We start from the raw sequence: 24,856 nt of genomic DNA on the forward strand, positions 1-24,856 counted from the left end.
GTGTGAACAATAGGGTGTTTGGCTTCCTAGTCTCATAATGCACAATGAGAACATATGTAGTAATGGGGTGTTACATTAAAATAGACAGTGATTCTTTTGAAACAAGCATGCTGTTGTCTGCCATTGATCTAATCCTCCCACCCAACTTTGTTCAATCATCAGTGTTTGTTTATTCATTGACTTTGACAAGAGTCTTCTCATCTTCAATTGGGGAAGGATGTGAAAAGTCACTCACGGACAAATGAACACTTCAGTGTTTTTATTTTATCAACATAATTTACAGAAAAGAAAGTTTAAAAGAATAAAAATATACAAACATAGACAAACATAACAATTCAAAACAATTATAATCATATTAAAATTAAGTGTTAAGTGGATCTGTGTTTGTGAAGAAAGTTTATGACACTAGTGGCTGAATGGTATCTTTTAAACGAGTTAGATTTCCCCATTCACAAAAGCCACCCAATACATTATCAGGAGTGCAGGTTGCTCAGACCATTCCAGCTTTTTTCAGTAAAGTTTTTTTCTTTTGCTGTCAAATCACATCTGACTTATGTCAGTATGCCATTGCCTGCATCTGCATCATGACCTTGATATTCTTTGGAGGCTGGCCATCCAAACACTTGTCAGTGCTCACTCTGCTTAGCTTCTGAGAGCTGACGAGATAGGACTAGCCTGGGGCTATTCAAGTCAGGGTTCTCTTAAACAATAATCTGCTGAGGGATGGAACATCCCGACAACGAACCCACAGCCAATGGGCAGGCTAGACTTACAAAGTGTGTCTTGTCCACTCATTGGCTGCAAGTTCACCTCCCTGCATTCCATCCCTTCGTGGTCCAGGATTGGCCCCCTGCCTCCCCTCCCCGGCCTCAGCTGGGCTGTGGCAGCAAGCATTGGCAACGGCCCTATAGAAGGCCTCTCCCATCCCCAAACAAACCCACCCCATCTGGCAGAAGCAGCAGCTGGCCACATGCTGCCTTGACACCCCCCACACCACAATCAACTTCCCCCACCCCAAAACACCCATCTCTGGTGAGGAACGGCTCTGATCCTGGGTTCTTGGCTCAGCTTGCTGAGACTAGCACCCAGGATTGGACCCCCTGCCTCCCCTCCCTGGCCCCAGCTGGGCTGCAGGAGCAAGCTACAGCCCCATTGAAAGCCTCCCCTGCCCCCAAACAAACCCACTTAGCAAGGCAGTAGCAGCAGCTGGATGCACGCTGACTCACCACCCACCCCTCCATAAATCCCCCCTCCTTCCAAAAAACACCCACCCTCAGTGAGGTGTGGCAAGCCATGATGCTGAAAACCTCCCCTACTCCCAAACAAACCCACCTGGCCAGGCACACTGCCCTGCCGCAGCATTGAAGGCCTCCCGCACCCCAAACAAACCCACCTCTATAAATCACACTGCCTGCTGCCACCCCCACTCTAATTACCTTCCCTCACTCTCAAACTCCTACCTCTGACCCACCCACCTACCTCAATCATGCACCCACAGTGACCTCTGCAAAGGTAAATGCTGGGTAGGGGGAAGGCACCAATCATTCAGGCTAGAGTCCATAGCCTTCCTCCCCAACAATGGGCTTTTGCTGCTAGCAGAAGCAGAGGTGTATGGTGGGAAAATGGTACCCAGAGAAAGCTGTATGGTGGGAAAATGGTACCCAGAGACACTACACCAGAGGCAGGGCTCAGGGGGGTGGAGCCCCACCCCCCAGTCCTTGACACACACCCCCTTCCCGGTTCCCAGCCGGCCGCTGGCAGTTCCTTCTGCCCTCCTGGCTGGGGAGAGCAGAAGAAACTGAAAGGCTCCATCCTCAGCTCATTTGCTTTTGTAAGCATGGGGGTGGGGTGGGGTGGGGGCGGGGGCGGGCCCACCCCCAAGCCCCACCCAGGCCCCACCCCCAAGCCACACCCCAAGCCACACCCCTGTGCTTGTAAAAGCAAAGGAGCCGAGAATGGAGCCTTTCAGTTCCTTCTGCTCTCCCCAGACAGGAGGGCAGAAGGGACTGCTGGCTGCCAGGTGGGAACCGGGAGGGGGGCAGGCTTGGGGAGTGTCCTCAGGCTTCCTTAACCCCACCCACATCGATGACAACATAGGCGGGGCTGAAGGCGCCTTGCCATCTTCCTGGTCATGTGGGGGGCCGATTTTGCGCCGGTTTTATGACTAGATTAGTGGCGCCTGGAGACAGAGGGTACCCCCCCATCTCTAGGCAGATACGCCACTGAGCAGAGGTATATTAGAAGTGCCTGCTATTGGACAAATCAATCAGTGCCTGTACATATGCTTCAAGGAAGAGGATACACTGGAGCAATGGACAGAAGTCAGAAGTAAGGTCTGCTTCCAACAATAGTGCTCAGGATATGCATGATTTTAGAACAGTGTTAAAAAAATTGCTCTCATTTTCTTCTAAAGTCCCAGTTCACAGTTCACACACAGCAGAAGTCAAATGCACATGACTGCATACCAAGTTGCCCATCAGCATTCTCACCTATAGGACAGATAGCTAAAGGGGAAGGGGATAAGAAAGAAAGGTAAATGGCTTTTACTCCAAGTCAAGGCCAGAACGAACACACGGATCTCTGTTATTTAGTCTCATGTGTTATCTGAAGGTCCACATGCCTCAACTAGTTTTGAGACCAGAACAAGCCAAGATTTTGCTTGCTTGCTGCTTGCTTGCTTGTTTGGGGGTGCTTCTTTTTCTCCCTGGAAAGATATGTGATTATCAACAAACAAAATGACAAGCCATACAGTTTGAACTGAAACAGTGGCTGTTTTAATCTGGCAAATGTGTTTTCACAGTGTTACTTTTCCAGGCAGACATTATACAGAATGAAATGCCAGAACCAGACAGAAGTAAGTAATATAAGCCACTACACGAGCATTAATCAGTCTGTTTAATTAACCAGCTATACACAGCTTGGACAATGTCTCTTTCATTCAGGCAATCTTTTTCTACAGGAATTTAAGGTAGATTTCCTGACTGTTGTCATTAAGGTTTCTGTGATTTTTTATGGGCTCTGCATACAATGCACACCTCACATTAGCAAAAATTCAAGTTGGGTTCTGAGGTGTGATTTGATAATGTCACAGGAAGGAGGAAATGGATCAGGTGGATAGTAACTAGAAGGGGGAAGAGACACTTGATATTTCTGGGACACAGAACACACAGATACACCAGCAGGCCTAGATGAAAAATAGGGTGTTTGTTACTGTGGGGGATGGGGAATGAATATTCATGTTAAGATAGATTTACTGTAAAGTAAGAAGTGGATGATTGAAACCTATAAAAATAAATGGGGTGAGACAAAGAGAATCATGAATCAGCAGTGAGGGCTAGAAGAGCTCAACTTGATGCTAAATCAGCAGTCTCCCTAAGGATATTCAGAAAACGGGCTAACACATTTTTATCCTAGATGACCAGGAAAACAAACAACACAGATTATGAAACATCATCAGAGGCCAGGGAGTCTTATGATGTGCACATCAATAATTGTGTTATGAATCAACATCACCTACCCTTCTAAAGCAAAAAAATTACATTTCATTTCATTTTCCAAGCAATCTCATGCTAAAATCAAGTTTCTTCTAACACACTTGGGTGCAGGTTCAGACCAGAACTCAAATGGCTTTGAGGAATTTCAGGCTCTGAACAGAGTTGCAAAGGAGTTTGAAAAGGTTCTATAATTACACAATGGCACTTCTGAACCCTACACAGTTTCTTGTGTATCCCTTTCCCTTCTCCTCTCTGAGATGTAATATAATTAGAAACCAGATTAGGGAAAGACACCTATGTGAATACCCAATGGGAAGCAGCACTTCTTTCTGACAACTCCAACTCTCTTAAAGGTACTGTTGGTCTTCAGTCCAAAAACAGAAGCATGAGTGTGATATTCTACCATGCAAATATATGCCCTGACCTATGAGATTTACTGAACCTAACAGTATTTCGTTCATTGTTGTTTTCAGCAATATGATATGGGGATTTCTGTAATTGATCTGGAACTCATAGCCATGCATAAAAGAAGTGCTTGCCAATGCAACCAAAATCCAACAGCAGGATTCCTAGAAGGTCACAACATTATGTATTTATAATGCATTGAAAGGATGATGGTATTTTTAAAAATGCACATACAGAATACAAAAAAGACTAAAAAACGAAGGAGCACTTTGGCTACTGATCTTCACCCACTTAACTTTAGTATCCTGGAATACCATAGACACATCAAGTCTAGTTTGGCCCTGAGAGGAAGCTGGGCTATGGATCTCCAGAGACAGATACATGTAATGTGGAAGCCATAAGCTATCAGGACCAATCTGAAATATAGAAGTCAAGTGTTTGTCAATAATTTGACTGTAATTATTTGAAATGCATATAACGCTCCCTGCCCACAAACATACACAAAGAATACTTTTCTTGCAATGAGCCCCATTACATAAAATTGCTTAGGATTGCTCTCTTAGATCAAAAGATTCTCTTTACCTTCTTGCATGGTCTCTCTTTCTCTTTCTCACACACAAACACACCTATTTCCCTAATCTAACTAGTTCCCTATATTATTTAATCTCTCTTTCTTCTGTCTCCCCCTCTTGTAGCTCACAGGCTGTTCCTTAAACAGCACTGTATTCTAATTGCTCTTTTAAAGATACAGATAGATCTGAAGATGACATTCATCCTGATCCTGTGTGTGTTTCCTTTTAAATAACACCTTAGTTTCAAGGCAGCTGAGTACCAAGTAGGCATGCACAGGGCTGCAACATGGGTCCTGCATACAGTGGTGGAATTCAAATAATTTAACTACCGGTTCTGGTGGTGGGATTCAAATAATTTAAAAACTGATTGTTTACAAGCACCATTTTAACAACCGGTTCTGGCGAAGTGGTGCGAACCTGCTGAATCCCACCACTGCCTGCGTACTGAAAATGGGGAAAAGGTTATATATTCATAATCACTGGCTCTGTGCCCAGACGGCACCCATCATACATGTATAGATGGTTTGCATGAAGACTGTATACAGGATTTTGGCTTTAATTTAAGAGAAGTTGGGGTGCAGGGCCAGTGGATACAGTTCCACACCACTCTGTGCATGTTCAGCATATGCCTGAGGCAACATCTCACAGACAGAACAGTTATCTTGACTGACTTGTTCCCTCTGACAGCAACTGGAACATTGGGTTATTGTGCTCTCATGGGAGTTGTTCTTGGTGATTGTGAATGACATGGATTTATGAATTAAGACATAAAAAGCTGACTGAATCCCTTGAGTGTGCTGGTGCCAACAGATGCCACTGGCAAATGAACCACATGAAATGAAAAGCTACATCTATTTATTGTTACTTAGCAGAGAAAACTGTGTAAGGAGGGGGAGGGGGAAAGAATCCTGTGATTATCAAATCTCCATTAATCACACATCTGGCAATTTTTAACATGGTAGAATAGCCTATATTTAAAATGCATACAACGTCAGCCAAAGAAACCTAAAACCAATGTCCATGCAAACAAAAGAAGAAAGTCTACATTCACACTGTATAAATACTTGAGTACCCAGGAAATTTTACTGCAGACTTCCAAACGATGTCATTGGCACAATTGCCTTTCAAGCAATGGAGGTTGTGTTTTGCACTGTTTTAATGTGAGCTGGACTAAATAGTAATTCACTCTCCTATTTGGATGGGCAGAATCAGATCCTCATTTTATACATTTGTTTTAACTGACCTGCCCAAGTAATCATACCTCATTATTATTACCTTTGGCCTTATCACCTTTGCCATTGTTTGAATGGTGTTAAATCTTTTTCTATTTTTTAAAAACAGAGTGTCAAAGATAGCCTACCACAAGACAGGTCATAAAGAAATAACATCATTGGTTCTCATTTATATCATACCTCAAACTAATCCAATACAACAACCATCATCTACAGCTCATTCAGGATGATAATATTTCTCCCATGCAAACTTTTGATTGCAGGCCTTTTCTTGCTAAATTGCTAACCTAACCTAAATTGCTTCTTAGCAAAAACAAAAAAGGTGGGGGCGGGGACTAAAGAAGGGGTCAGATCCTGCAACAAACCCAGGGATCAGATCCTGTAACAAATAAAGACCCTGATTTGTGCTTGTATACACTTATGCAATACTATTTCATATCCAATTGTCAAAAAACTTTCAAAGCAAAAAGTTAGAGTCAAAGGTCACCTGATTTATCTATCAGACAGTAATGTCAGTTTCATCTCTTGTGGGGTCACCATAAGTCAGCTGTGACTTGCTGGCACTTTCCATCACCATTAACCACATAACATGGCAGCATACTCGTTTCCTCTGAAGACATCCATGAAGGTACATGCTGGGGGAAAACCAATATGTTTATTTTAAGTTGTTACAAATTTCTAATTCAGTTTGTTTGTTACAGAATAATATGGCTACCCTTTTGGAATTATTATAATGAGTGAATCATGTTATGAATCTATTGCATAACTGCTTCACAGCAACATAAACATAAAATAGAACTTGTCTGTCATACTGGGAAGATGAATTATCTTGATAAAACCAGCCATTACCAGGACTTCCTTACCAGAGGTAGAGTGAGGGGAAACTGTGCCCGGGGCGCGCATGCGTCCTGCGCCTCTGCCACAATGACGCCCACCCCAGAACGCCCCCTTGACAGCCTGGCCATGCCTCTGCCACTGCCCCACTGGGGCGTTGCGCCCCTGTCCTGTGGGCGCTACGCCACTGTTCCTTACACAGAGGCCCTTTCCGCACAGGCCAAAAACGACGGCCTGGGGGCGGAAAAAACGCCGTCCCCAGGCCGCCGTTCGCACAGGCGGCGCTGCTGCAACGCAGCAGTGCCAACCTGACTGCACTCCCCCTCCCCCAGGGCGGCGTCAGGCCGCCCTAAACAACAACCCTTTAAAGGGTTGTTGTTGAGGGGAAAGCGTCTTCCCAGCGGAGCAGTGCGAACCGCGCAGCCGGGAACACGCTGTTTCCCCTTCCCTTTCCCATGTACCTCTCGTGTCACCGTCCTGCTGGCCTCCTCAGCCCCTCCCTCGCTGTCCTCCGACCCCTGGAGGTCGGAGGGCAGCGTGGGCGGGGCTGAGGAGGCCAGCAGGACGGCGACACGAGAGGTACATGGGAAAGGGAAGGGGGGAAGAGGCGGCTCCATGCGGAGCCGCCTGCCGTCTGCCGGCCTCTCCAGAGGCCGTCCGCATGCCTGCATGCGAACGGCCTCCGCCTCCACGCCGGCGGAATTCCTGCCGGCGTGGAGGCGCCCTTACGGCCGTGCGGAAATGGCCAAAGTTAAGTTCTATTGTTCTCATGAGAGTTAATCAGAGTTTTTGCCTAATGGATTGACACAGTAGGAGTCCTTCCACTGGTAGATTCAGCAGTAATATAGCAATAGCCTGTTCCCAAAAGCATTCAATTCAAGTGCAGCTGTAGTAATTTCCCTCCAGATATCTGTTCTTGGCATTCATGCAACAAATTACAGCCAGTCAGCACTTTTACTTAGTGCTTCAAGTCTACACTCTAAATGCTTTTGGACAAATATCAGTGTTAAATTATCCGCTTTTTTCCACTGTGCATTCCAGTAATAATAGGTGCATGTTTTCCTGAATTGTTTAAGATAACTATAATACAAGGTAGGTTTCATTTTGGAAAGCTGACAGGGTTGCTAACAAGCCCTCATTATCTCCACCTTCACAAGGCAAGAGCTTTTGATATTTGTTAAACTGCCAGGAATTTTCATCCAAATTCATCCTTAAGAACTTTTTTGTGGGTTATGGGGGTCATCTGGAGCCACTCATGAGGCTGAAACCTAAACTACTTCTACTAAAGCAACAAACCACATAGAATTTGGCAGAAAAAGAACCTAAAACTTGCCTAATCAAACATTAGCAAATCAGGTTTTGCTGATTCCAGCAATAGATGTGATGAACATTTTTGCACAATTTTGTAACCAACAGTAACTGTTTGCACACATTTCTTTAGTCATCGGCTTTTCTGCTCATTATGGACTCCACTACCCATTCCACTGCAATAACAATGGTTTCGGTCATTTACCTAATCAGAGTTATACCCTTCTATGCTGATGGGCTTCAGTGGATTTAGCAGGATATAACTGTGAATCTGCTTCAAAACTTGACCCATTGGCTAAAAACAGTTAACAGTTTCAAAACAGAAACGCTCATATATAAGGAGACAACACAGTATATGTCTAATTTCATCCAGAGATAGGTCTATATACCTTTGTAGGAATGAAATTAGTTTGAGTAATTTGATTAGTTTGACTAAGATAATTTTATTGTTTATTGTTTTCTCAGAACTAGATGAAATTTTCTGGATAGTGTACATTTTCTGAAAGGCTTTTACTAGGCCCTTGAAGTTCTTGCTAACTTAGTTCTTAGCAAAATCCATGAGATTTAAAATCTGTAAGACACCAAAGTAGTAAATTGTTATAGCATATGGATGTGCCATAAAGTGAGCTATTTAGAGTTTTATGCCCAACTACATATTTACCCCAAATCCCTGCATATTTTCCCAGTAAGTCCTCTGGAATACTCCCAGGTAGTATTGTATACTTGTATACAGTGTTCGTTTTTTAATGTTTAACCAAGAAAACATTTCATTACTGTCTGATATAAACAATAATATGTTTACTCAAAATAACCAGAGCACATGATCCAGCCACCATGCTAAAATAAAGCAGCTCTGAGTTTGCTCATGATGGGCTGGGAGCCCTCCTGAGCACCTATGACTTGGATCCTAAGTAGCATGGGTGGAGTCACATGAGAAGAAGGCAACCTGCCTGCTTTTCCTCTTGCATTGCAACATTCTGTGCCTTCACAAATTTCGCTTCTGAGAGCCACTTGGCCTCTCAGTAACAATACGGGAGGGAGGGGAGTGTGGATATTCTGTTGTGAGAAGAGTAAACTAGCAAAATTACACACCACTCCCTCTGCAGCAACAGAAATGCTGTCCTGCTGACAAAATTGCTGTTAAACTGATGGAGCAGCTATTTCAGCTCCAAAACTATACCATTGTCATCTTCTGCCAGCAGATGAAGAAATTTTTTTGTTCTCTTTGCTGTACCCCCAGTAACTCTAATTGACCTTCCTCCTTCATTGTGTTGTTATGTATGTTTATATATCCATATATTTTTATTCAGTTGCTTAATTATTTTATATATAACTTATTATCGGTCCTGTATAGTGTAGTTGGTATAGTATAGTTGGCCACTGTAGGAGACCAGAGCTGGATTGGATGGACCACCAGTCTGATCCAGCAGGTTTTTTTAGTTCTTCTTTTCAATATTGTTTTAATTTTTGTTAAGTGACGTTTTGATGTTCGCCACCTTGGAAACCCTATTTGAGTGGAAAGGTAGCCTGGGAAAGTTTGAAATAAATAAATAAATAACATAAAATAAATAAATAACATAAAAGAAAGACATCTGAAATGACCCCAATCCTTCCTCTATGCATCCACTTTGAATGACTGAACAGAGCTAGGTACATGAATATGAATATTCAGTAATTCAAACAGATGTGTGGAGGAGTAGCCATGCTGACCTCCATGAATTCTTGATGTCATTTGCTCTCCAATATCCTCAGAGGATTGCAGCATGTGATCCATACCCTAGCAAAACCATATGGGTACAGCTCACATACAGAAGTGACATTGTGAATGCTCAAGTGAACTGTGAATGCACAGAGGCCAGAAACATGGCCAGCAGGTATAATTCAAACACCTCCCATCTGTGTTTATTTCTACAAAGAAGGAACACCACAACAGAGTTATTGTGTTCAATGAAAGCAAATTAAAATTCAAAGCATGAGAGGGAGGATCTAGCAAACAGATTCCCTTAGCTCAGAACTGCAAAACTTTAGATTTATATTCACCCAGTTTGATTTTCAGCAATTCCAGTTACAACCCTAGATTGAAGAGTTTTAACGACATGTTTGGAGCAAAGGGATTTGCTGTGAACGTGGATTACTATAGGAGGGTTCAAGCAACTCTTCCGTTGCCCACTCATCCTCCATGCAATTGTCCGATAGATTCTGCTATTCCATCCAGTATAAGATTTGTTTACCAATATAAATCTATCTTAGCCTTTGGTATTCTGAGCTCTTAATTTTGCAGGTTTTAATGACAGGAAGTGTGATTGCTAGGCAAGAGTATGCTGAACTTGTAAGATACTAGAAGATAGGGTCCACTGCTGCCAGTGGGTGATGTAAACAGCACGGCTTCTATTGCCCACTGGATCACCTGATATACTTTTCTTATTAGAAAAATAAGACATTGTACTCTGATTCATCAAAGTCTAGGTAGAGTAGTTTTGTAGTAAGCCAGGAATAGGATTGGCCTACCTTCTGGGATCCTGTTATGCTGCAGGATGTGTTTTTGTGAAGCTTCTGACAGTTTGAGAAGCTCCAGTTTCAAATAATATATGGCTCATTCCGCACATGCAGAATAATGCACTTTCAAACTGCTTTCAGTGCTCTTTGAAGCTGTGCGGAATAGCAAAATCCACTTGCAAACAGTTGTGAAAGTGGTTTGAAAACGCATTATTTTGCGTGTGCGGAAGGGGCCATATGTCTTTCAGATACCAACAGTATCAGTGAAAATGTATGAGAGTAAGGCTGTTTATTAAATGTTAACCAGAGGCAGAATTAATGAGATGCTGATCTAACCCATCTGGGCAAAAGCTAATACACACTGATCCACAATTCAGCATCTCTGATAACATGACTTGGACAATAAGTCCATCCAAGAAATATTTTTTCTTCCCAAAGCTGTAATAGGTCAAAGAACACAGCCATGGGTTCACTTTTAAAGTGTACTTAACTATGACAGACTCAATTTTTGGCAAAATAGATATAAAAACCTGCCCGAGTTTTTTTTAAGCTGTTCTTGAAACAAGTAGAGTATTTTTTTAAAGTCTTAAGACAAGAACTCTTTCCCCCCAATAATAAACAGCATAGTGAAAAGCAGACTTTGTACTCTATTAAAGAATGTTGGAATTGTAAAAACAGAAGTTGGATTAAAAACACATTGGTGGTTGCATCATGGAAAAATGATTTCAGTCAGTATTCTACCCTGTGAGCTTCTGTGTTTTGCTGGAAAAGTGCAGACATTACATGAGTCATGTGCCCATCTGCAAGGGCTCGTGATGGGCTCAAAAGGATGGAGAACTTGATGAAACATCAAAGCATCAACACTGTAAACCAATCAGCATAAACCTAGCAGTCCTGCAGTGTTTTAGAGAACCTTATAGAGAAACCACAGGAAAATGACAAGCATGCCTCCTGTGAGGATGAATCCACTTATTTGTTTGGTGTCCATAGAGAGGGTTGTACACTTCCCAAAAGATCTGCACAGAGCATTAAATTTGGACTTAACAACTCATCTTAGAGTCACCAATGGAACTTGCTTCTCAGAGTATTTGTTTACCACGCATCCCTGGCAACCAGTTGTCAAGCTGTACTCTCACATCTGATACAATAGGCAGGATGATTCACGAGACTGTTCATTTCCTACTTCAAAGCATGACTCCCGTTATACATACATCCAAACAAACTTTCACAGATTCTAGGCTGGCTGACACCACTGGCAAAACCTGAAAGCCGTTCGGGTTGTGGGTTAATTGGCTATGGATTTCTCAGGCTGCATGCATTGTACTATCATAAATTATCAAATGCTTGTCTCATTTCTCAATTCAGTAACCCTAGGATAAAAAGCCGGTTTTGATGTGTACATTCAGAGGAGTTTTAAATGTACTTGGGTTCAATTTTCTAAATAAGAGAGACAACAGAAACCATGAGTATTCTATTCATGTGGATTTTGCGTAAACAGGGCTTTGCTTTGTCTATCACTAGCTTCAGTTCTGAGTCTTCAAATCTGAATGCTTTCATTACTAGAGAGCTAATTTGGTGTAGTTTGGAGTGTCAGACTCTAAACTACACCAAACAGAGTATCAGACTGGAATCTGGGAGTACCAGATTTAAATTCCAACTCTGCCATGGAAGATTGCTGGACAATCCTGGCCAGACTAATCCACTGCTCTAGTTTTTCTGCTATAGTTTTTTTTAATTTCACATAATATTATGATGTGTCACAGAACAAGATAATGCTGAAAACAGGTCAGTGGATGAGGTTCTCACAACAGGAACTTTTTAACAGGACACTTAACTATTGTAGTGACCAACATTATGGCGAGTAGCAAGGAAATGACGATACAAAGCAATTTCAAATGAAAGCACCAAATATAATTGCATCTCACAGAGTTTTGTGAAGTTCAGAAATAGGTAGGGTGCTTCCACCTGGGATTTTTCCCCATATGGCCAGCAGAAAGTCCCTGCAGTATTTGAAAGCATGCAAACAACAACCTGCCCTATCCAAGCATGACTTGCCTGGTTCCCTCCCATACCTTCCCCTTTTAACAGGATCAAAAGTAAACCTCCTTTAATCCCATGCATAGAAAAGAGAACAGGTGGCTGTGGAAGGAGACTATGGGGGAAGGGGCAGAGCTAAATTCTGCATTTCCAGCACCTTAAAGGTCTTTCTCCTTTCCCAACTGAGCTGTGGTGTAGCAAGTGCAACTTGGAAAATGAAGGGAAAAGGAGGGGCAAGGAGGGTTTTCCAGGCCACTAGGCTGCTGAAATCACCACCATGCTGTGATTTTGCATGTGTGCAGTGGAGCAAACAAGAAGGAGTGGGGGTTGAAGTAGCGGGGAGCAGCTCTCCGTGGCTGTGGCTCCCACCTGTTCTCGCCTTTCTTGCCTCTGACGCTTCTGTCATGGCAGCATGTTTTCATTCCCCCATTGGGAAAACAGCCAGACTGTTCAGAGCTCTAAATGGCCTGGAACTAGTGTATTTGCAGGACCATCTCTCCCAATATACCCTTCAAGAACGCTACACTCTGGAAATAACAACCTCCTTGAGCTCCCTGGCCCTAAAACAATCCATGTGTCCTTGACCAGAGCCAGGGCTTTCTCAGCCCTGGCCCCAGTCTGGTGGAATGCTCTGTCAAATGAAACCAGGGGCCTGCAAGACAGAGTTGTTCTACCTAGCCTGTGGTCAGGACAGCGGTGGTATTCCCATCTTAAGCCAGCCTCTCCTTTTCAGCTCTTTTTTAGTTTTCAGTTTTTAACTTTGGCTTGCTGTGTTGCTTCTTGTTTGGTATATTTTTGTTTTGCCTTGGTTTTGACTGGTGTTGATTACTGTTGATTATTGGAAGCAATGCTGCTGTCCCATCCTTGCTGAATGTGTTAGAAGGCTGCCGTATTAGAAATTGCTTTATACGTTGCTTTAATTGTATATTTATGATTGTTCACCGTTCTGAACCATTTCACAGGGAGAGCAGCATATAAGCCAATTAATTAATTGATTAATTAATAATGATCTTCATTCACTGGTTCTAATTCATTCTCATTTCAGCTAATCGGGCTTATATTCTCTTTGAAGCCAAGTCCAAATGCTGTTCATCATGATGTAATGCTCAGGGTTTGTTCAGAATGAAAATGCCCATTTTCATAAGATGGAAACCACCAATTTTTTTATGTTTCTTCTTTTTGTCTTTCTAGGTACGGCGATGGATTAAAAGTCCAATGGTTAGCATGGAAAAACATCAGTCAAGCAGCCTAAAATACCAGGGGTCCACTATGATGCATATACCTCAACCGGAGTCAGAAATTGAGTCTCCGTTGTGCCAGATGTGCTTCAGTGACCATGCTTTTCAAAATGGGATTGTACCTCAGGACACAGAATCATGTTCCTGGGAAGGCCACAGAGGCTGCAAAGTAAGCAAGTTCCTTCGTTGCATATTATCTACACTGACACACAATCTGTGGATTTCTACAGTGTGATATTCACAACCAGTTGCAAGGGGGCCATCTTAAAGAGATGGGAATCTAGGAAAGGACAAAGTTTTTGTGAGTGTTTGGACTTTGCATGGAAGTGTTCACTCAAATGGCCTTTATGTGTCCAATGATCCCTATACCTAATAAGTGTGGCATCTCTCTCCCCCTGACACATTAATAAACAACACCAGAGGCCTAAAGAACAAGAATCCCCCCGAATCATCCTCTTGGTAATCTTCACAGTAACCACAGATCTTGTACTGTTTCATGCAAATTAATTGGCAGCCCTGTTCTTGGCATAAGGATACAATCATCCAAACTGGGTTTCCCTGAAAGTACTTCTTTACTCAATGACTAATTAAATTGAAGAATTAATGAACACAATGATGGTCAAAATCACAGGTGGCTTTAAAGGGGGATTAGGAGCCCCATCCAAAGGTGAGTGCAAAAGGGCTAGTGTGAGTGGTGCGCCTTTGCAATGGTGCATTTGCCATCCCCGGGGTACTTACCCCTGCCCAGGGCCAGATGCACTGGCAGTCAACTGCTCCAAAGCTCCACAGAATCTGGAAGTTTAAGCTGCAGTGGAAATGCACTGGAATTCTGTTTGGATGCCAGCATGGGAGGGGCAGGTCAGGGTGTTCCAGGAAGCGGAACTGATTTAGACAGCTCCCTACAGGGATTGAGGGCCGGTAGCGCAGTGTACTGGCCCTCATACTTATGCTTGCCTTTCATTCAACCCTATGGGGATTTTCAGCCCTTGGGAGGTCCAGGGATTTTCCTTGCTCCCTGCACCACCAAAAAGTTCATTTGGAAGTGGTGGAGCCATGCTGCATCAGCACCATAGCCTGCCACCTTCAGATTTGGATGGGGCTGCCCACAGATTAATGGAAGATAAGTCAATCAATGGGTGATTAAAGAAAACCTCATACAGAGGGGGCAAATTTTTGAATACCAGTGCTAGGAGGCAACAGTGGGAGAAGGCCTTGACCTCTTAGCCCCGTGGTGGCGAACCTTTGGCACTCCAGATGTTATGGACTACAATTCCCATCAGCACCTGCCAGCAGGGAGTGCCAAAGGTTCGCCACCACTGTCTTAGCCATATTTGTTGGCCCTCCTGGACAATGAATTAACCACTGAATGGAACTGGATACTGGACTAGATAACTCACTTGTGTGATCTAGAAGAGCTTATATTTTTATGTTCTTACACATTCAGGTAAAAAATGTGATATATGATTAAAATAGTAAAATGCCATGAAGCATCTGACACTGAATTATTTTTAATGACCAATGGTTTTAGGAAAATAGCTTAGCCTAACTGTCCAATCCAGAGGGGATTGTCCAATCCAATCCCACTCTGGAGCCGGTGCACCCCTGTGCTGGCATGAGTGCACAATCCTGTGCTGGCATGAGTGCACAATCCACTGCTGCAAGGAGCAAATGCACCAGTGGAGAGACAACTTGCCTGGGTGGCCAGGGGCCACATGGCTCCACAGTGCCTGACTCAGAAGCTGCCTTCATCACTCAGGCCCGCATGTGCAAAAGGCTGTGCTGGCATGCCTGGGAACATTCCAGGGGCCTCAGTCACCCTCCAGTCCCCCAGTTGGCCCCAGTGTGCCAGCAGAACTGCTGATGGAGATTCACCACAATTTTCTTGGTGTATCTCTATTCTCCCTCATGGGAGATTTTTAGGTGAGTTTTCTGTTTTTAACTTTTTGGGGCTCCCTGCATTGTGGGAAACCCCTATGGAGCAGGTGGAGCGGCCCTGGTGTGGCACCATCCCTGCCCGCCAACCCTGTCTGAATTGGGCTATAAACCTGGCAGGATATTGTGTTAAGCAATCAAAAAAGGAAGAACACTTTAAAAGAAAGTGCTAATTGACCAGTCAAAATGTTAAAGTTTTAAAAATATATTCCAGCATTAATAAAATGACCACCCTGCGTGGAAATGGGTTTCCAGTTGGGAGTTCAATGAAGCCTAGATGACAAGCAGTATATTTGATATTGTGAAGCCATTGTATTCGAGCCAAGTAGGGCAGACAATTTTCCAGATTTTGGTGCAGGCCTTTTTGCCAAGGTGGCTGACAATTGCAATGGTGACTTGGAAGAAGAAAAAGACAGGGAAAAGAAATAAAACAGTTGCCTGTAATGAAATTTAATTCTTCTGCTGAAGAGAGACTAGAATTATTACTTTTTTCCAAATATGAACTTTTGACAAAACAAGTGAAGCATAAAAGTTGCTTGTAAAAATTACTGTACCAGTTGGAAATCATAGTCCTACTCGTACAAGTGTATATGAAAGTCTCTCAATAAGTGTTTTCATTAGACTTGCACATGCATATGGAATAGATTTAGCTCAATGAAGGATTTGCCCCTAGCCTCTCTTTCCCTTTGCTGGTGGAAAATAGATGTTTAGTCAGCAAAGGAAGTTTAAAGAAGAAAGGACACTCAGACTCGCCTCACAGTAAAAGAAAAGGGGCTGATTAAGAAAACAGAACACAGGCATACTTGCAGTGCAGAAGAATTGTTCACAGAGGATCAGTAGATAAGGCTAACAAAACTGATGTGGGATTTAAGGACTCAAGGCACCTTTCACATACAGAGGATTAGGAAGTACTTCCCCTTGGCTTAATTCTAGGCTTTTTTCACACAACACAAATAAAACATCTTGGCCACATTTTAAAAAGAACCATTTTAGCTTTTTTTGTTCGCAAAGCGCAGACAAATAAAGTGTTTTATCCAACTCCACCCCCTCCACTGTTGGAGCTCTCACTTCAGTTTTGTGAGTTCATGCCTGCCATTTTCTGTCACTTCGGGATTCTCTGTGTCACCTGCCATTTGCAGAAGGTTTTCATAGAGGCTTCCTCTGCTTGAAGTGCCCATCAGTCATTTCCATCTACATTAATAAAGTTTCACTGCTGATTTGGCACGCGTGTTGTTTTTCCTTTTTTTCCACAATGGAAGCGTCTTCAATGCTACAAAGACTCAAAATATGTGCATATTGCTGAATCTCATATCTTTGTAGCTTCAAAGACACCTCCCTCGAAACAGAAAAGGGGGGAGAAAACAACTCATGCACCAAATCAGCTATGAAAACTAACTTAATTCATGCACTTTTAAGACAGAAATGGCAGGCAGACCAGACTAACAGGTCACAGCACTCTAAACAGAAGCTGCAACAATGAACCTAATTTTAAAGAGCTGGCAAAACAAGTCTGAAGACCAGTTTTGTCTTTAGCTGAATGTAGGCGTATTTTGTATCTCTCAAAACTTGCTAAGCAGCTCTTGGATTAGCATGCAAGTGTATAAGCCTTCTATAGTACACTTTCTCAGATCAGTGTAATGATAACCATTGTATTTATTTATTTACTTACTTTCTCATAACAAACATACAATTTGTAAAAGTTCAACATTTGTAAGTGATAATTGGAAGGAATAGAAAACTCTCAATTTTTTTGAACTCCTTTCAGGTCAACTGATCTAAAAAGTTAATGAATTCCAGTATTTTTCTGATAGAGAAAAGGTGTCTCTTGCCTTATAAGTAACTAGGGAAATCTAATTCTTAAAAAATGTTATTCAAAGGTGTTTTGCATTCCAATGTTATTTGCTTTATAATGTGGTTTATAAACTGATTAATTAAACAGGGGATTCATTCACTGCATCCAAAATATTGCACAGCCTGGGACTTCACAAAAGATGGCAGTCAATGGCAGTCAAGAGGCATGACTACTAGGGAGTTTATTAACTTAGAAAAGCCCCCAAAACTTCTGTTTTGGGTCCTAAATATACTAAAACAAGCAGGAAATCAGCCCATAAGGACTTGCATGGAGCATCTCATTTTTCTTTCCCCCACTATTTCCTGATTCCTTTTCCTGAAAAGCCCCCAAAACACCTATTCTTTTTCTGCAACCTCCTCCACACACACCCAGCCAACCTACCATTATCTGCTCCCCTATATTCAGATTTCTCTCTTACTCTCTCTCTGGCAGCCTCTTCCCAGGAAATGTCTGGCCTGGTTGTGCACTGCCGGCCAGGTTGGGCCCAGTTTTACAGTGGACAACCTGCAAGGACTATTCCCTGTATCCCTGCCCCACGCTGTTTCTTCATCCCTACCTCCTGGTTGCCACATATCCTCAACCTTCCCCATTTCCTTTTCTGTTTCTCACACACCAACCTCCCCACCTTTTAAGTGTCCCCAACTTCAGCTATATTATTCCTTATTTCATTTCATTTACACCCTACCTTTCTTCTCAAGGAAGTTCAAATCATCTTCTATAATTCTCTCCACCATTTTATCCTCACAACAACCCTGTGAGATTAGTTGGCTGAGTACAACTGGCCCAAGGTCAACTATTAAGAACCATGGGATTTGAACTTGGGTCTCCCAGATCCTAGTCTGAAACTCTAACCACTACAGAAGACTGGCTTTCATGGACTGACTGCATACCTGTCTCTCTCCCCACCAACTCTCTTTCCTAATTTTGTCCTCACACCAACCCTACGAGGTAGCTTGTTAGCCTGAGAAACAGCTCCAAACCAGTGCAAGTGGGTATTAAGCATGTAAATCTCTCACAAATCACCCCCAGAAAAACATTTACCAAACAGATGTCAGCATCATCTCTCACAAAACACATCCAGTGGAATCCACACCCAAACAGCATTACTTTCAATGTTTAAACTGGGGACCACACATTCTCCCTTTAAGTCCATGCCAAAGGGGGTGGATTTAAAAGGAAAATCTGGGGAAATTCGGAGGGTGCCTGCTGTCAGGGGTGCAACTGTTAAGCTAACAGCACCAAAATTTCAGCACCAAAATATGTTTAGGAGACTCTCCTGATGATACCACCCAGGTTTGGTGAAGTGTGGTTCAGGGGGTCCAAAGTTATGGACCCTCAAAGGTGTAGCCCCAACTTCTATTAGCTCCCATTGGAAACAATGGGGGCTGGGGGCACCCCTTTTGTGAGTCCATAACTTTGGACCCCCGAACCAAACCTCACCTAACCTGGGTGGTATCATCAGGAGGGTCTTCTGAAAAATCCCTGAAATTTTGCTGCTGCTAGCCTAAAAACTGTGCCCCCTGCAGGCGGAAAACTGAAAAACACAAAAAATTACAAAAAACACACAAATGAACCTGAAATTTTTGCGGGGGCCCCCCACTAGGGGGTGCCTGGGGACATAGGTAAATGTCCCTAGGTAAATACGTCACTGATGCTCCTACTTTCGGGGTATCAAGCCACATATAAGTAACATCTGGTTTGCTTCTTGTACAGGACAGGGATTTAGGGATTGTGCCAAAAATTTCTTGGGAAAGGTGAGTTTAGAAGAGGGATCAGCAGAAAGCAAGATGTGCCAAATCATACCTGGAATACAATGTTCAGTTGGTTTATAGATTTGTGGTGGTTTAAAATACAGATCTGGCAGTCTGTGACATTTCATAGAGTTGCACATATCTCTTCTCTCTGTTTTCCCCACCCCCTTTCCAGCCTCCAACTGCTCACCATTGTCATTGCTGTTTCTTGGTTTGGCAAATGGATTTTGTATGTTATTTGCTCATTCTATCTGAGACGAAAAAGTATTTTTAAGAATAAATCGCCTTGTGCGAGGTCGCGCCACCAGGTTTCGCGTGCCTCCACCAATCGCGAACACAGGGCCGGGGGGGTGGGGTGGCTCTGTTCACCCGTGAATCTATCCCCTTTAGGGCAGTCCCCATCCCGGAGATCACCGGTGTAATGGAATGTATGCCGGCCTCGAAAAGTGGTTATTAGCCGAGGAGAGGCTGGCCAGCCCTCCTGGTGTGTACCGGTCAGCCTTAGCGACCGAGACGGCCTGCCGCAGCTGCTGGAGGTGGTGTCGGACTGGGCGTTGTGGTTCCCCAGGCTTATTGTTTTGGGGGACTTCAATGTCCATGTCGACACCGCCTCATGTACGGTGGCTGCGGAGCTAGTGTCATCCATGGCGACGCTAGGTCTCTCCTTAATAAATTCTGGCCCCACCCTTGAGGCCAGGCATACGCTGGATTTGGTCTTTGGGTCGGGGGTAAATTTGGTCGTATCCTCTGTTAACAGAGTGCCATGGTCCGACCATTATGCCTTGAAGGTCCGGGTGGACTCACTACTCTATTAATTCTGTCTAGGCGCATCGGCTTTATCATTAATTTATGCACCGCCTCGCTGAGACTTATGGATCCACTTGGTTTCTGAATGCTCTTATGGACCCTAAACTACCGCCGGCACACTCGATGAGCAGGTGGAGGACTGGAATTCCCGGCTCTCCGATGCCATCGAGGTTGTTAAGCTCCTCGGCGTTCTCTACGCTCGCTCTCTCGGCGCAATTCTTGGTATACTTGAGGAGTTGCGCACATATGAAACGTGGTGCTTAGGACGCCTCAGAGCTTAGGTGTGGAGGGAAATCCTCGCGATCGAGGCCGCATCTAACATCTTTATAGGATGTTTATGAAAGCTCTATGAGATGGCTAATTAAGGAGGCTAAGAGGGCTTTTCCTCGCTATCTCAGCTTAGCTCCTCGGCCCGCACAATTATTTCAATACCTCGGGTCCTTAACCTCCTATCGGAGAGGTCTTCAAACCCACAACACTGAGCATCAGCTGTGAGGCTTTTTATGAGCTTTTTTGCGGATAAGGTCAGCAAGTCGCTCCGCCAGGACCTTCCCCCCACGCTATTGGCTACAATTAGTGAACTGGAGTGGCTCCCTTTGCCATCTTCTCAGGCCCTTTGTTTGGCCCAGTTTTCCCCTTGCTCTCTGGAAGCTTCAGCCAAGTTGACAGGGCCTTTGGCTGCTGTTAGGACCAACTACACTTGTCCTTCTGGATCCGCGTGGGCCTCCTCCTGGCTTATAAAACCCCTGCAGGGTGGAGCTGACGCACCCCATCTGTTGAGTATCATCAATGGCTCCTCGAAAGCAAGGAGTCTTCCCGGATGGGTTGAAGGGATGGCAGTGGTCCGCTTCCACTCTTAAAAAGCACCTCACCAAGCTAGATCTGAGGGGATCTTGGCCAATTACTGCCCCGCCTCGGGAATCTTTCTCGCTTCTGGGGAAGGTAATTGAGAGAGTGGTGTTGGAGCAGCTTCAAGGCTTTCTGGATGACGATCGGCTTTCGACCCTCTTCCAGTCCCCGCTTCCGCAGCGTGTAAGGCATGGGACTTGAGACTGTTCTCGCCGCCGCCACAGACACACACTCGTATTCAGCTCGACCGGTGGCGGATCGGCGCTTCGCTGGTATTGTTAGATCTTACCGCAGCATTTGATGTGGTCGTAACTACCACCTTTTGACTCCACCCGCCTGGCCAGCCTCCGGGGTGCGGGGCACTGTCCTTCAGTGGATTGCCATGCTTCTCCGGGGTCGAAGTCAGCAAGTGAGGGGCGGGGACCAGGCCTCCCGGCAGTGCCCGCTTGATCGCGGTGGACCCCAGGGGGCTCTACTTTATCCCCGCCGCTATTTAATATCTATATGCCACCCCTTGCTCGGACTGGTACGGAGTTTTGGGCTGACCTGTCACCAGTAACGCTGGATGACTACGCAGATCATTCTGTTGATGGAGGGGGGAGCGGTTACCGCCTCTGCGGCTGCCTCCAGCACTGTTTCTGAAGGGCGGTTGCTGGTTGGCTTCGCGGCAGAGCAGGCTAAAAAACTGGAATCCATCGGGAAGACGGAGATCCTCTGGCTTACCGCGAGGGGGGGGACAGGATTTTCCAGCCGCCGGTGTGGGAGGGGGTCTCATTGGCGCCGACCCCCTCGCGGCGGCGTGAGCCTGGGGTCCACCTGGATTTGTCTCTCCTCAATGGAGACCCAGGTGGCCCATCCGTAACCCGGCTGCCTTCTTCCATCTTCGCCCAGGCCCGGCGGCTGGCTCCCTTTCCTCTCCCAAGCTGACCTGCAGCCACCAGATCCATGCAACGGTCACCTCCAGATTGGACTATTGTAACTCGGGCTTCACGCTGGTCTTCCTCTGTCGCTTTGATCCGGAGACTAAAACTGGTTCAGCATGCAGCGGCTGCTGCTTTACTTACAGGCAGCACCACTCTACGCTATTACATCCAGCCTGTGCTGCACCAGCTGCATTGGCTCCCGTGGAGTCTCCGGATCATCTTCAAGGTGTTGGTATTGACCTTCATAGGCCTTACGCTGCCTGGGAATCCTATCTTCTAGACCGCATCACCCTCTGATATGTCCCTGCATCGCCTCTCCACATCGGCGGAGGCCAATTCTATTAGCGGTGGGTCCCTGGCTCCCTCAATGATGCGGTTGGTTTCCAGGCGTATGGCCAGGGCTTCCTACCAGCTCTGGCCCCCCAGCCTGGTGGAACACCCTTCCTCCGGCTGTTCGGGCCCTGCGGGACCTTGGTGAGTTCCAAGAGGGCCTGTAAAACGGAGTTGTTCCGCCGGACCTTTGGAGGAACCAGCCGCTGAAATGGTGCCCCCCCAGTTGGCCTTCCACCTAGGCCACCATCTAAAATGACTCGCTGCTCTCCTCCCTCCCTTTTTCTGGGGAGAATTTTTAAAGTGGGGTTGGTCGGACGCCTCTATATAGCTATCATTATTGTTTGTACCGCTGTTTTAAAGATTTTAGTAATTCATTTTATTTATGCTTTGATGTACACCGCCCAGAGCCCCTCGGGGATGGGGCGGTATAAAAGCTGAAACAATAAAATAAATAAATAAATAAATAATTACACAGCTGGATAAACTATTAGAATACTCTTATGTGTCTTTTAGTGTTCATTTGTAAAATTCTATAGCAATTGGCTACAAAAGTGTTCAATTTATCTGTTAGCAAAAAGTCTAAACTACCATTTAAGCTGGCAAGCTACCATTCTAAAGTAGAAAGTTCAGCTTTGCAATCATAGCCTCAGGCTATTTCCCAAACAGTCTCAACGACTAGACAAACTATTGAAAGAAATATTGCACTAATAGGGCCTATGGCAATGTGTATGTTGGAGAAGACTGACATGTGTGCCTGAATGAGCATACTATCATACTAACATAGATAGCAACCTGATAGTGCTCATTTATACTTCTGAATGAAGTGATTCTGCTTGAGGAATAAGGGCCGATGTACAAAATTCATTATTCAAATAAAGCATCTCCAACACTCATTTCAGTCTTGAGTGATTTGGTCGTACTTTCAAGGCATGAACCAGGGTTGAACAGAAGTGTAAACAGTGTGTTAACAGACTTCTCTCTGTGATACACCTCTGAAGATTCCAGCCGTAGATGCTGGCAAAACGTTAGGAACAAGATCTACCAGACCACGTCCACACAGCCCGGAAAACCCACCACAACCAGTTGAATCTGGCAGTGAAAACCTTTGACAATAAATTGTTTGCAAGATCAAGGGGTCTTCGTCTGAGTTTCAACGTGATAAGAAACAGCTATTTTATCTTTATGGAGTAGAAGTCACAGCACCACAGATAATACAAAACAGGCAATGATGTCAAAACACATCCCTCCTTCCATCTATTCTAAAGCTTTCAGGAATTAGTGTCCTCACAATCCTCTTGGGAGAAGGATACAGGCAGGCTAAAATTATGTCTAATTCTGAAGAACAATGTAAAACTGTGTAGCAAGCAGCTGGTGTTCTTTTGCTTCCTATCAGTGATCCCCCCCCCCTTCCAATGACAGGGTGAATGTCACAACAAAAGAGTGTGTAAATCTGATGCATGACTCATATTTGAGCATGATAGGTCAGTCACCAGCTATGTAAATACGGTGTGTGATTGCACCCAAGCATTTGTCCTTAGAACAAGGCTCTCAATGCAGATTTTAACATGTGAGTGGCTTCATTCAGAGAGTTTATTTCTCTGCTGCTCCCAGGCTATGAAGGGCTTTAAACATGGGAACTAGAACCTTAAATTGGAACTAGAGAGTCACCAGCTAGTGTGGCATGGAATTGGCTGTCTATTGTCCCATCTGCCCACATGCACCAAGAGAGAGTTTACAGCATTCTGCACTTGTTGTTGATTACAAACCATCTTCAAAGGGAGTCAAAAGCATACTGCATTCCTTGAAGTTAGAAAATATATGTAACTGTCCTGAGGCACGGCACTCTAGAAAGGGATACAGGTGGCACATTAGATATATAACCAATCAAAAGCATTTCTACCATTTTGCAATGACAGCATTGGTTCCAGACAAGAAACCTAGAAAACCAGTCTAGGCATTTGCCCAATTCACACGTTATGCGTAGTCACACTCCTGAAAAGCACAACTGTCTGGCTTCCCCCTGCACATGAACTTCACATATTGTGAGGGTAAAATGGAGCTGAGGGGAATGACATAAGCCACTTTTGGTTGCAGTTGGGGGGAAAGGCAGGGTATAAACGAAGCAAGCAAGCAAATAAATAAATAAATGTTAATTAGTATTTTCCATTCGTAAATTTCATTCCCAGTTGGAAGCAGTAAAGATACTTGTTGTTGAAGCTACCAGAATCTCCTATGTGCAGAGCAGGACTCAAGGGTGAATTGAGGCAGGATAGGTAAGGTCACCCTAGCCCACCATGCTTCAGATAACACTCACGGACAACACTCAGGTTGCCTATATGCTCTAGAACAGCAGCAGATGCAACACTAGTTGCCAAACAGATTGCATTTTCCCAGCTATTACATACCCATTGGCTTAAGGTTCTTAGGAGGAATAAAAAGACTTTGCATTTTCTTCCTTGACTAACCAGAGAAGCTGAGAAAGAAAAGCCCAGCAAGATGCAGTGATAGGGTTGGGATATTGTTTTGTGCCAAGCATTAAATCCAGTTATAGCATCTGCTTTCACAGCTGTTAATGGACCGATATAGGGTTATCTTGGATAATATTTATTTAGATTAGTCTTTAGATTTATTTAGATTTATTTAGATGAGAAGTATGGAGCACAAAAGAGTTTTTGAATGTGGAATGGCAAGAAACAACAAGCATATAGGCAGGTTAAAATTATGCCTAATTCTGAAGAACAACATAAAACAGTGTAGCAAGAAGCTTGTGTTCTTCCCCTTTCTATCAGTGAT

The 24,856-nt window shown here is 44.2% G+C and overlaps 1 protein-coding gene across 1 annotated transcript in view; it reads left to right on the forward strand.

Annotated features, from left to right (window-relative positions):
* Nucleotides 1-24,856, forward strand: part of SGK1 (serum/glucocorticoid regulated kinase 1) — a 90,466-nt gene that overhangs the window by 20,465 nt on the left and 45,145 nt on the right. Inside the window, exon 2 of the mRNA XM_048490251.1 lies at nucleotides 13,570-13,785. Within this exon, the coding sequence (XP_048346208.1) occupies nucleotides 13,570-13,785 (216 nt within the window). The remainder of the gene's footprint in view (nucleotides 1-13,569; nucleotides 13,786-24,856) is intronic.

The sequence above is a fragment of the Sphaerodactylus townsendi genome, linkage group LG01 (genome assembly GCF_021028975.2).
Source record: "Sphaerodactylus townsendi isolate TG3544 linkage group LG01, MPM_Stown_v2.3, whole genome shotgun sequence".
NCBI lineage: Eukaryota > Metazoa > Chordata > Lepidosauria > Squamata > Sphaerodactylidae > Sphaerodactylus > Sphaerodactylus townsendi.